The sequence below is a fragment of the Hippocampus guttulatus genome, chromosome 1 (assembly GCF_054856545.1).
Source record: "Hippocampus guttulatus isolate MCC_2025c chromosome 1, RoL_Hgut_1.0, whole genome shotgun sequence".
Lineage (NCBI taxonomy): Eukaryota > Metazoa > Chordata > Actinopteri > Syngnathiformes > Syngnathidae > Hippocampus > Hippocampus guttulatus.
In genome coordinates, this window is record NC_141261.1 from 21,574,742 (window position 1) to 21,587,605 (window position 12,864).

At 40.0% G+C, this 12,864-nt stretch overlaps 1 protein-coding gene across 1 annotated transcript; it reads left to right on the forward strand.

Moving 5' to 3' along the window:
- The first annotated feature begins 5,828 nt into the window (after positions 1-5,828).
- Positions 5,829-12,547, forward strand: LOC147210957 (ceramide synthase 5-like). The gene is made up of 10 exons (XM_086119160.1): positions 5,829-6,233; positions 7,128-7,230; positions 7,414-7,544; positions 7,643-7,700; positions 7,776-7,826; positions 7,936-8,028; positions 9,524-9,652; positions 10,408-10,514; positions 10,618-10,774; positions 11,810-12,547. Exons 1-10 carry the CDS (start codon positions 6,058-6,060, stop codon positions 11,936-11,938), a joined length of 1,134 nt encoding a protein of 377 aa, XP_085975286.1. The 5' UTR covers positions 5,829-6,057; the 3' UTR covers positions 11,939-12,547.
- Positions 12,548-12,864: the final 317 nt, after the last annotated feature.

Genomic DNA, 12,864 nt, shown 5'->3' on the forward strand with positions numbered 1-12,864 from the left:
TGAGGCCCAGATATACCACACCAGACAAGACCCAAGGTGTAGGTTGTGCAAAGAGGCACCTGAGACGATCCAACACATAACTGCAGGGTGTAAGATGCTGGCACGGAAAGCCTACATGGAACGCCATAACCAGGTGGCTGGCATAGTCTACCGAAACATCTGTGCGGAGTATGGACTGGAAACCCCAAGGTCAAAATGGGAAACACCTCCGAAGGTGGTGGAGAATGACAGAGCGAAGATCCTGTGGGACTTCCAGATCCAGACTGACAAGATGGTAATGGCGAACCAACCAGATATCGTGATCATAGATAAAGGGCAGAGGAAAGCCGTTGTAGTGGATGTAGCGGTCCCAAGTGATGGAAACATCAGAAAGAAGGAACACGAGAAACACGAGAAATACCAAGGGCTCAGAGAGGAGCTGGAGAGAGACTGGAAGGTAAAGGTGACAGTCGTGCCTGTGGTGGTCGGAGCACTTGGGGCAGTGACCCCCAAACTAGATGAGTGGTTGCAACAGATCCCGGGAACAACATCAGACATCTCAGTCCAGAAATGTGCAGTGCTGGGAACAGCAAGGATACTGCGCAGAACCCTCAAGCTTCCTGGCCTCTGGTAGAGGACCCGAGCTGAATGAGGGACGGACACCACCCGAGGGGGGGTGAGACGAGGAATTTTATTTTAATATATATATATATATATATATATATATATATATATATATATATATATATATATATATATATATATATATATATATATGTCTTCAAATAGTGTCATCTATAGCAGTGGTTCATAATCAGTGTGCCATGCATTTATAGAATCTTCTTCTTTTCCTTTTGGCTTGTCCCTTTTCAGGGGTTGCCACAGCGAGTCAATAATTTCCATCTTTCCCTGTTCTCTGCATCCTCTACTCTGACTCCAACTACCTGCATGTCTCCCCCCCCCCCCCCCCATAGAATACTACAAATAATATAGGTTTGTTCATCTATCTTTGCCACCAACTTATAGTGACAGGCAGATGAAGTCAATATACTTCCAGTGCATGGCAGAAAATACATAATTAACCATTGTATCCACTTTTTGAGACATTTTCGTTTGGTTGGTGTGCAGTGAGATTTTTTTTCTAATGTAAATGATGTGCTTTGGCTCAATAAAGAATGGGAAACACAGCTTTCAATGACTTAAAACACACCTCTCGGTTTCTGTCTCATCTGTGTTTTGCTTTTTCATGTTTTTTTTTGTGATGTCACACAGTGACGTACAATGAGGTTGCTGACTGGTGAAGCACTGACTCCTCGGGCAGGCGGATATTAAAATTTAAATCCAAAATAGAAGATTTTGACCTTAACTGAACAATTTGTTTTCAAAGATTTGAATTGTTTCAATCAATTCCACACTGCACACCAATCTGGATAGCATGAAAAACAAAAGAAGGTTTAATATAAGGTGACTGTACTTCCTCAGAAGAGCATCAAACAACTGCAGCTCATCCAGAATGCTGCAGCTTACCAGAACAAAGCAATCAAAATATATTACTTCAATCCTAAAGACTTTACACTGGCTCCCAGTCAGCTGTAGAAGAGATTTTACAATTATGCTTCTGGACTATAAATCATTGAATGGCTTAGGTCCTGAATACATTAAAGAAATGCTCATGGGCAATAAAGATAGGAGGGTTCTGAGGTCAGTAGACTCGGGTCAAATGGTGGAGCCAAGTGTTCAAAGCAGACATGGTGCAGCAGCATTCAACTGTTATGCTGCACGCAAATGGAATAAACTGTCAACAGAAATAAAGTTAGCCCCCCAAGCGTAAATGCTTTTAAATCCAGGTGAAAAAGGATGCTTTCCCCACCCCATACCAATGACTAACATTTTTAAAGCAATTCTATAATCATTTTTTTCTCATGCTGTACATTCCTTCACTTATTTTAGTAAAGTGCTTTTTATTTTGCTACTTTACTTTTAAATGTCTTACTTCTTTTTTTGTTTTAATGTATCACATTTTCTTTACCTTTAAATGTTGTATTTTGTCTTTCAAAATTGTTTTGCAACTATGTGAAGCACATGAAATGCACTTTATCAATAAACCTGCCTTGCCTTGCCTTTTTAGATTTTTAAGAAATCACCGCACCAGAGGAAAAACAACCAATCAGAAACAGAATGAAGTGGGAGCTATTTAGTAAAGTGAGGCCACATTCAAATCTTGCTAGCAGTTTTAACACTGCAAACTCCTCCTTTTTAAATACTTATTACAAACAAAGGTGTCATTTTTCACAAGCAATATGTGTTGAAGATAAAATTCTGTGCCCAGTTTATAGCAATGATGTAATTACAAATCTCAAGGCGTGTTGTGTTTGGTACCTGTTGACTGTAAGAACCACAACACTGTTCGCAGAACCAATAAAGCAAAATTCTAAAAGGCTCCGCATCATGCACTGGATTTTATCTGACTCAGGGGTTTCCATGTTATATTTGGTGAAATTCAAATATTCATTTCAAACGCATGAATGACACAGCACCAATAAAAAGAATCGAAAGAAGTCTTTCTGGTGAAAATGACACCTCATCAGAAGAACAACACACGGTGATGGACTTTTGCTGTCAGCAAAAATAATGACACCTTGCAAAATAGATGGAGGATTACCTTCATTTGCATAAATAGGTAACTGTAAGAGACAACAACTGATTCTATGAAGTGGTATTGGCACCATGACAGCGGGATCCTTGCTGAAAGAAAAACAAACAATTGCTGACCATTGCAGTGACCATTTGAGGGAATAGGGGGACATTTAAAAGTTGACCCAAAGTGTGAAACGTGAGATCTCATGACCTCAACAATGTCAGATGTTGAATGGTGATATGTCATCAGATTTCACACTGCGACCTTGCCCTTGGAAGGACAAGATCCTCATGAAATAGAGATTTAGGAAGAGACGTTAGTAATCATTGACATAGCTCAGTCAATCATCAACTATTTCAGCCTCCTCTATTTTCAGCGGATTTGCACATTATGTTTGATTTCTCAGTGAAGCAAAACCTACCTGCCATTATAACAAATGAGATTTTTCATTAGAACAAAAAGGAGCTACTGCTTGAAATGAATATAAACTCATTTGTAGTAAAGATTAAAGGAATCCAGTGCGCTCTTTTTATCCTTCAACAAAAACCCACTGACAGGAGGTTTTTGTATGATTATGGATGGATTTCACCATTGGACAATTGAAATCACGAACAAAAAAAATCAATTATCCAAAACACGTCAATCAAAACCCCCAATACCCATTGCACGACTGACGTACAAAACTGCATCAGCTGTCATCAGTGGGCATTTGTGTTGTCCAATCAAAACACTTATAATGAGTCAACGCAGTTCGAAACTGTGCCGGTGTATCATGGACAGGCAAAGGGAGCACAAACTAAGAGGAATGCTTTTATGTAAAAATAAACTTCAATGCTGTATATTGGTATAAAATCGACTTATAACATGCTATGCTAGTGAACTAAATTATGTTAAAAATGTAATTTCTCAATCGTTTTAACAATTTAGTATGTTTTGGTGGCTTCATAGCACAATTACTTAAATAAGAAAGCAACAAACTCAAGACTAGGTGACCTATTTCCATGCCCAAAGCAAGTCTAGCACAAAGTCCGGTCTTAACTGAGTTCATGGGTGGAGTTTTCTTTCTTTTGGTATTTTCATAGAGGGGCACAGTTAGAAATGGGTGTTTGCGCCGTAATGGGAATGAACAGAGTCGACTTGATCCCCGGTCAATCAAAGCGGCTCTCCTCATTCACTTGCAGACGTGCGGTCTGCATAGCAGAGGCATAAGGAATTCGTTGGAGTCTGTGCAGCAGATCGGGACCAACAAAGTAGGTCATTTGTGGATGATACAAAGTTGACCACTACAGGGCAGGCATCTGCCGCCTTCCACTTCGGATCCATTTATCTGAGTGTGACAAATTTGCACAGATATTTATGCAGCTTTTTATTCTATTTCTGTTGTCCGTTGTTGTCTGAGTAGTCCCTTTTCTAATTTGCACACTAATTTGTCTGAAGTGCTTTGTTCGACCAAATAGACCTCTGATTGCTCAATTTATATTTCACAGTTTGTGAGGGTGTTTATGCTTGTTTTGACATACATCTGATGTAAAATAAGCTTTTCTTATACTGCTCTTTGTGTTTGGATTATAATGCTAGTCATGACTGTAATTGGTGAAAATTGTCTCATCAGAATTTCGGATGAGGTAACAACTTCTCTGTATGTTATGGTATGTTACACATAATCTGGTAACGGTAGCCAACATTGGTGAGAATCTGATGATCACTTTCTTTCGTTCACTACCAACACATTCACTTCAGTACCCTGGTTTCTTTCTCTCATTTGTACTCACTTTCACCTGTTTGTGTTCGGCCACACGCCTCAGGTGTCATTTGTTGTTGTTCTGTGTCATTGGTTTGTGTGAGGCTGCTCACTTGAGGTGTCATTTTGTGTTTTCCTCTGTGACCTTTGGGCTCACATCAATGTTTGGTGTGTCTTGGTTTGCCCTGTTCTGTACCAGGTTATCATCACCACTCGTGAGTGATTGTTTGTATTTCCTGCTCTGCTCATGCTTTAATCAAACTTCACCGACCTGTGTTTCTGCACTTTTTCAATATTTGGCACAAACATCAAATAGACAGGGCTAATTTTTTCAAACCGAACAAAGACTTTCTCCTCACATTGGTGTCTAGTTTCCTATTTTCCTTTGAGATAAGCAAAAAAATTGGAAATACAATTCCTGCATTTCATGGGGTTAGGTCGTTTCACTGTCAGCATTTGGTATGCTGTCTGTTTTCTTTGATTGTTGAACCATGCGTTTCTCAACACTGCTGCTGTCTGCACTGTATCGATCCATACTTTCTTTGATAAACAACTCAATTAGCATGCACTTCGGCTTGTCACACACTTTGCACCAATTGCATCCAGCTGGACCTTTTTGATGTGATTTTTGATTTTTATTTTTGGTAAGCAATTTTTGGTAGTTTGAACGCATAAACTCTGATTTGTGTCAGATCTGATAAATAAGATCTTCCCATGTGGGGCTGTATCTACCAAGGAATTTGCACACAGAAGTTGCAGGTGTAGGGCACCCCTTCATCAATGATTTGTGAAGAAGATGCCCCGGAACTTATCATCAATTGGGGGAGAGGTAGCATTATGGTAGTTCTGTGGATGCGCCGTCCAGCAGCTAGGCATTTCAGTTGACCGGTGACTCAAAGTTTTAGCCATTGGTTTAGTTGGATTTATCCTCATCAGATTTGCGGTATGTTGTGCCTTCTTGCTGGTAGTTAAATCCTGGAATTACAGTTGGGGTATGGGCTTCATTTAGTTCCTTGGCTAATAACCTGTTGGAAGAGAGGCACTGCGCAGCAGTATTATTGCATCAGACTATTTCCAGGATCAACAAACTAACAATCTGATAATACTGTATATTGCTATAATGATGGAGGAATCACAACCGACCAATCTTGTCTGCCATTATGGAAGGAATACATTTATTACACAGTCACAAAGCAAAAAAAACAACAACAAAAAAAACACTGTTTATGTTACAAACCAACGAACCAGCAACACACTGTATGTGAGACTTGAGCACATGTTATATTTACATGAACTTGCCGCAGAACTACTGTACATAACAGAGTAAGTATTAGTCTAAACACAAGATATAGCCAGGTTAGCAAGCAGCTAAAGCCAGGGCGACGAAGCCAGCCGTTAGCTTGTACGATGACTTGACCTAGTGGCCGGGTGGCAGGTAGCTTCCAGTGAGCACAGTGTGAGTGACTTCACTTCGGTGGAGGGCGGCCGCTCGCTCTGGAGCGTCATTGAAAGTTTTTGCGGTGGGTGTTGCCTTTTACGTGTCAAGCTAGCCGCCTTGCAGTTTACATTTATGAGTTAAGCGGCGGTAATGCCTACTTAGCGTTAACGCTGATCTTTTGGAAGGAGGTGGGAGCGTGACTTTTGCGACTTTGACAACGCTGCCTTACTCGATTGCAAGTGCTGCCCCGTTGCTCCCCCGATGACTTCCTCGTTCTCAGCCTGGTTTTGGAGCGAGAGATTTTGGCTTCCCGAAAATGTTTCGTGGGCGGATCTGGAGCATCCACCACCTGGCGTGGAGTACCCTCGAATGGGAGACATACTGTACGCCTTTCCGCTGTCTGTCGGGATTTTTGTGCTGAGGATCTTGTTCGAAAGGTAAAACTCGAGGCGTGTTTGGCTGCTTTTCTGTCACTCTTTGGTTCTTCTATCGAGGGCTTCATATGTTGCTCATTAAACAACACTCAACCTCTCTCGCGAACCCACGGAGCGCAACACACGTTTGTACACGCAGAGCTATATTACAAGTCTATAATTAGATTCACCAGTGAGATGATCCAGTTCAGGTCAACGTTGTTAACAGAAAATGGAATCAAGCAACGTTTCAATCACGTGGTTCACTTGGGGTTCTCAAATGAGAATGTTTTACACGAGTAAAATGTTATGATTCAGATTTCCACAGCCTGTTGAACGTTAACAAGGGGCGTTTTCTTTTTGACTGCACGTCTTTCTTGGGCAAAATTGAGTTAAATGTCTTGTTTGCTTCAGAGGGAAGCAACCAGCAAATTTTCAGGCCTAAACCATGACTGTACTTCTCCAAATTCGTCGTTTTTGACTTGTTGGGGAAACCTATTTCAGATGACTGGGGTGGGTTTTAAAATGGAGGACGAACACTGGCCAGTCGAAGCAGATTATCTTGTGACATCCATTAGCACTTTGGTCTGGGGAGACCCTCCCGTCTCTGTCTCATATGCTCACATGACAGGTCATCAGGAACTATTTGGACTAGGTGCCAGATTCCCTGGGATTCCTTGTTTCCCATGTCTCCCCGAAAGCCTCTGTTATGTTCTGCCTCTAACACAAAACTTTGTAGGCTAACGTGCGAAACTGAACAGTTTGTATCAATGACTCGGCTCAAAGTTAATCTATTCCCATATTAAGTAGTGAACTCCTCTCTGACTCCTGCCCTGTATGAATGTCTTGCTTAACTACATAATTTCTGTGTCCCTTCCCCCACTCTGTCATTTTTTTTGCCTGTCTGTGTGTGTATAGGCTAGTGGCCAAGCCCTGTGCCCACATACTTCAGATTCAGGCGGGAGTGCATCGCCAAGCCCAGCCCAATGCTGTCCTGGAGAGGGTGTATCTGTCCAAAATGGTACATATTTTGTCCACTCTTTACCCCGTTGACCGTCAAATTATGTCACTGTTACCCCATGACAGATCTAATGATCTTATCTTGTGGCACTCCAAGCTTGCATACTGGAATTTGGGAGTTTTACAAGATGTAGCGATGTCCAAAAGCAGGTACGGTAATTTCTATTTTCGTTGTCCTCACTAGTGTCCAGATGCAAAGCAACTGGAGGGACTTTCCAAACAACTGGATTGGGATGTACGGAAAATACAGAGATGGTTTCGCATCCGTCGCAACCAAGACAAGCCCAGCATGCAGACAAAGTTCTGTGAGAGCATGTAGGTTTTGAAAAATGTCTGTTTAATCTGTACTGGACAACATTTGAACCATTCGTGTAAAAAAAAAAAGATCTTCCCCTTTATTTTGCTGACATCAGGTGGCGGTTCACATTTTACTTGGGGATTTTTATTTATGCCATTCATCATTTATGGGGGGTAAGTGGAGCTGAAATTTTTGTCAAGCACTCTGTATGTTTTTCAATTAAACCGTGATTAATGTGTTTCTCTCAGTCGCCCTGGATGTGGAATACCAGACGATGCTGGGACAACTATCCCTTTCAGGTTCATATACAGTATTCCACATTCACAATCTGATATTATGAGGTCATTCAGGGTTTCCCCAACACCATACTCGTAGTGTTAAAGGTATTTTTGTTTCACCCTCTACCAGCACCAGAGTCATCAACAATTCAGTCACTATGTGGCTGAGCTGGCCTTCTACTGGTCTCTGATGTTTTCCCAGTTCACAGACATAAAACGTAAGGTGAGTAAGTACAGGTACTAAAAACGTTTTGTCTGTCACAATTTCAGCCGTGTTACATCATAAGTCCGTGTCACCTTTGTGTTGGTATTCGTTATTGTTGGAGTGTATTTGAATTAGCTGATGACTGATATTCTGGTAAAACAGGTTAGGCAATGAGATGCTCCAACTACCACAAAGTACCTTCACATTTTCCTTTCATTGGTCCTTAAGCAGAGGTGGTTAGTAACGAGCTACATTTAATCAGCTATGTTTACTCAGTTACTTGTGGGATAAATTATACTTGTCACAGAAGGCAATTTACTTTTTTTACTTTTACTTGAGCATCTTTCCTAAGAAGTAACACTATTTTTAGTCTGTTACATTGAGCAGCATTCATCTTGCTCCTTGTATTTTTATGTGCACTACATGTATTTATAATATACAGGTGTGCGTGTGCGTGTGTGTGTATATATATATATATATATTGGTTTGTCAGAGACTTGTCATGTGAATCAGTTTCACCAATCCAACTTAACCACGAGTGATGTTTTTTGACTCCATTTCACCAATCAAAGGGAGCCAGGCAATCACATGACAGCACGGCAGTCTCCGCAGGGCCCTACACAGAAAACAATTTGATGTTAAACATGGCGGAAATATATATTTACTTTACACATAGGCTCCGGCTTACCTGCAACACAAGTATAATTGGTAGAGATAATAGATGGACAGACAATGAAAAAGAACAGCCGTGCAATGCACTGAAATCTGTGTATACCTACAAATTTGTCATTCAAGCGTATTAAAATCTTTGCTTGTAACTTGAGAAATGCACAAGAGGGTGTCTAGCGGCATGCACACATACACAAGGAGCAAGGAGAAAAAGTTTAAGTTGGCAGAACTCACTTTGTTTTTGAGAGACGAAACGGCCTGTCTGCATTGCTGATACATGTGGATAAATCCCCACTTGTCCAAGTTCAGGATCATTACATTTCATTTCATGATATGGAAAAAGTATGTTTGCCTGCTGAATCTATTGTGCTGTTTCTCGTGTGTAAACAAAGAAAGTTAATTTACTGTAGCTGAATTTGCCTAGTTTTGTTATTTTATTAAAACAGTGATTGTTTCAAAGTGATATCATTGTGCAATTTTTTAATTTGCATATTCCTAATTCATCATTTTGTCCATTTGACATTCACGCCCTATTTAAAAAAATAAATCAGAAGTTACTCCCCTATTCCCCACTGCTTGAGTAGGTTTTTTTCACTGAATACATACTCAAGTAGTTTTTGGGATGACTACTTTTTACATTTACTTGAACATTTATTCTGGAGTACCCGGTACCTGTACTTTTACCTGAGTACATTTTTGGCTTTTCTCTACCCACCTCTGCTGCTAAACCATGCCTGATATCACACTTGTTTTATTTTAAGTGTGCATATTTAGATATAATGATTGTAATTTTAACATAATGCAAAATGATTCACCTCTTTTCTGTTCATTTAATCAATGTCAGGATTTCTTTATCATGCTTGTGCACCATCTGGCCACCATTTTCCTCATCACGTTCTCCTACGCCAACAACATGTTAAGAGCTGGCACTCTGGTCATGTGTGTGCATGATGCATCAGACATCTTCCTTGAGGTAAAGGAATGATTTTTTTGGCACCTCATTGCACTTTTGATGTTTATTTTTGTCCAAATTTTGGGTCTGTTTCCAGATTTACTACAACATTATTGGTATTCCCATTCTGACCAAAAAAAATAAAAAAATCAACATCATAACAAAGTAAAAAAATCCAAAACGATAAGAATGGGGAGAAATACCTGTAGAATACAATTGGATGTGTGGATAGTTAATTGTGGGGAATTAAAGTAGTGGTTGTTGATTGTGGTGAACACATTTTAACTTTGTTGAAGCAGCACTAGCACACTAGAATCCAGGTCTGGTCGAATCATCAAGGTTTCTCCTTGTTTCGTTAACATAAGGATACCCCCCCCCCCCCCCCATTTTCACTCATGAATCAAGATTAAATCAAGATACAGTACACTGAAAAAAATCCTTTGGATTCACTTAATTTGAACATGTACTGTACGTAGCCACATTATTTTAGTTTAAGTTAATCCTATTTTAATCCTATCCTATTTTTTTCACCTAGAACTGATGATTTTATTTTACTGCTCGGCCTCCTTTTAAATATACCTGGTGTTGAGTTAACAAGACATGGGTCATTTACCTTCACAGTTAGCCTACCCTCAGGCAGCTGTGGCTACATATGTAGTTTATGGACACCGTGAAGGTGTGAGTGCATGAATAATGTATCCACTGTGAGCGCTCTGAGTGTCCAGAAAGGGACCATATAAATCTGATTTTATTATTATTATTATTATTGTTCACAGGCAGCCAAGCTTGCTAACTATGCCAAATACCAGCGGCTGTGTGATGGCCTGTTTGTGGTGTTCAGCATCAGCTTCTTCATTGCTCGGCTTGTCATATTTCCTTTCTGGTGAGACAAACCGTTTATTTTTGTGAGTTTTGACGACCCCCCCCCCCCACACACACACACATGCACACACTCGATAAATGATATTTGTACGCATTTGTTGCAGGATTATTCACAGCGTTCTGATTGAGAGCTGGGAGATAGTAGGCCCATACCAGGCCTGGTGGCTGTTGAACGGGTTACTTTTGGTGCTGCAGACTCTTCATATTATCTGGTTCTACCTCATTGCGCGCATTGCAATTAAAGCCATATTTAAGGGAAAGGTAAGTTGGGCTCATGGTTCCAACCAAATATTTTAAATACTGTAATATGATGTCAATTAAATGAGGTTAATACAATACATCTTTATTTATATAGGTTTGTACACTGTAAGAATCCAAACAACGCATGTATGTACGGTTTGATTACATAAAGCAGGGGTGTTAGACTAAATTTTGTTGCAGGCCACTTTGGATTTACATCTTCCCTCAGAGGGCCGTTACGACAGTGAAACCGAGTAAATGTTTAATCATCTTATCGTAGTATTTCTTGTATACAAGAAATGATGGATTACTAGTTCTAAAATCACCCAAGTGAACCGTTTGTTGTTTGTTCGATTATTATTCAAGTGAGTATAAACACAGTAATAAAATTATTGCCAAATCTGAAGAATATTTATTAGACATGACATTTCCGTACAGATTTTAGCGGGGATCATGGAAGTTGAACACAATTTGCTTTCGCAGGCCACATAAAATAACATAGCAAGCCGGAACCTTGACCCTGAGCCATGGCACATGGGTCATACATATTGTGACTTCATTAAATAGAGTGACAGTATGTCTTATATTTGAATAATGAAGTAGCCTGCTCTTAGATGTCAATAAGTAACTTTTCTTTTATGGGAGCATATAATCCTTTCGCAGCCGAATAGGGTCATATGTCCATAAATTACCGATGTACTAGATTGCTGTTTTGTAAGTTTTCGTGCAGTCATTGACCATTCTCACAGGTTTATTGAATGAATAATGGAAATGCTCAGCAGAGAAAGTATCTTTGAGCTTTTTGGGTCCCTTAAATAGTTTTCCATCACCACCAGAGAACTCTGATTCAATTTGAGATTAATGTGCCTCAACATTAGGAGTGATTTGCGATGTCATTTGTGGGTAAACATTTTTATTGAGTTCAAGTGAAATGTGTTGCATGTTCTTTATATTTTAATGAACATTGTCCAGTACTTTGCTCATATAGCCACATAAGCAAGCAAATACTGACCTCCGCTGACCCTTTCCTTTGTTTTTGTTTTTGTTGTTTTCTAGGTGGCAAAAGACGACCGCAGTGACATTGAGAGCAGCTCAGACGAGGAGATTCATTCCAGCAGTGGTAAACACCCCAATCAGACAGGTGGCCCCACCAGGAACCTCAATGGAGAAAAGCATGACCACTAAGGACAGAGTGTGGAAATTTAGTTGTGTGGATTTGTTCAATTCCATTGTGCCTTTGCAACTCACCAGGTCACTTTGACCATCATGGAATATCACCAAAGAAAGGACTGTGTGCGGGATACAGCTGATCCTATTTACATTTTGTGATGTTTACACCTGCTTCATGCTTGTAAGAGTGACCAGAAAAATTGTTTGAGCAAACAAGATGGGTTTGCCTTTTTGATGTGTGTGTGTGTGTGTGTGTGTGTGTGTGTGTGTGTGTGTGTGTGTGTGTGTGTGTGTGTGTGTGTGTGTGTGTGTGCGTGCGCGTGTGTGTTAATGTCAGAAATTGCAAAACAGATCAATACAACTGTCAATACCATTTCATATAATGAATAACATTTTATTACAGATTGTACCATTTTTTTACAGCTAGAAAAATATCCCACGCTGAAATCACTTCAAAGTTTTTCCAAAAAAAAAAAATTCCAAATACAAAATATATTTTCTTTATAAACATTCTTGTAGCAAACCAAACAAGTAGTAGATATTCTGTTGTAATTATTGTGAATGTTCAGATGAACTTGATTTTCCAATTTCACCGAAACATTAAATACACCTTGTGGTCCACAAGCCATCTTTTTGTTTGGTATCATACACATTGCCCTTTGAGGTTTGAATGGCTTTAAAATATTATCACAAGACTGCCAGAGCCATCCATCAAATCTGTCGTTAGTAAGGCCAAAAGGGTGACAAAGTATGTTGTTCTGCACTGAGATTATTTAAATCATTCTTCTACTCCCTCCATTTCCATCCATTCATCAATTTTGTAATTGGCTAATCCTCACAATGGTCACAAGAGAGCTCGAGCCTATCCCAGCTGTCTCTGGGCAGTAGACGGGGGACACGGACACCCTTAACTGCTTGGCAGCCAATGGCAGGGCACAAAT

Bases quoted from the DNA above. Each gene is read 5' to 3' on its own strand.
- LOC147210957 (XM_086119160.1), top strand. From the start codon at position 6,058: ATGACTTCCTCGTTCTCAGCCTGGTTTTGGAGCGAGAGATTTTGGCTT. The intron at 7,231-7,413 runs GTACATATTTTG...TGTCCTCACTAG, and splicing joins GGGTGTATCTGTCCAAAATG to TGTCCAGATGCAAAGCAACT. The intron at 10,515-10,617 runs GTGAGACAAACC...CATTTGTTGCAG, and splicing joins CTTGTCATATTTCCTTTCTG to GATTATTCACAGCGTTCTGA.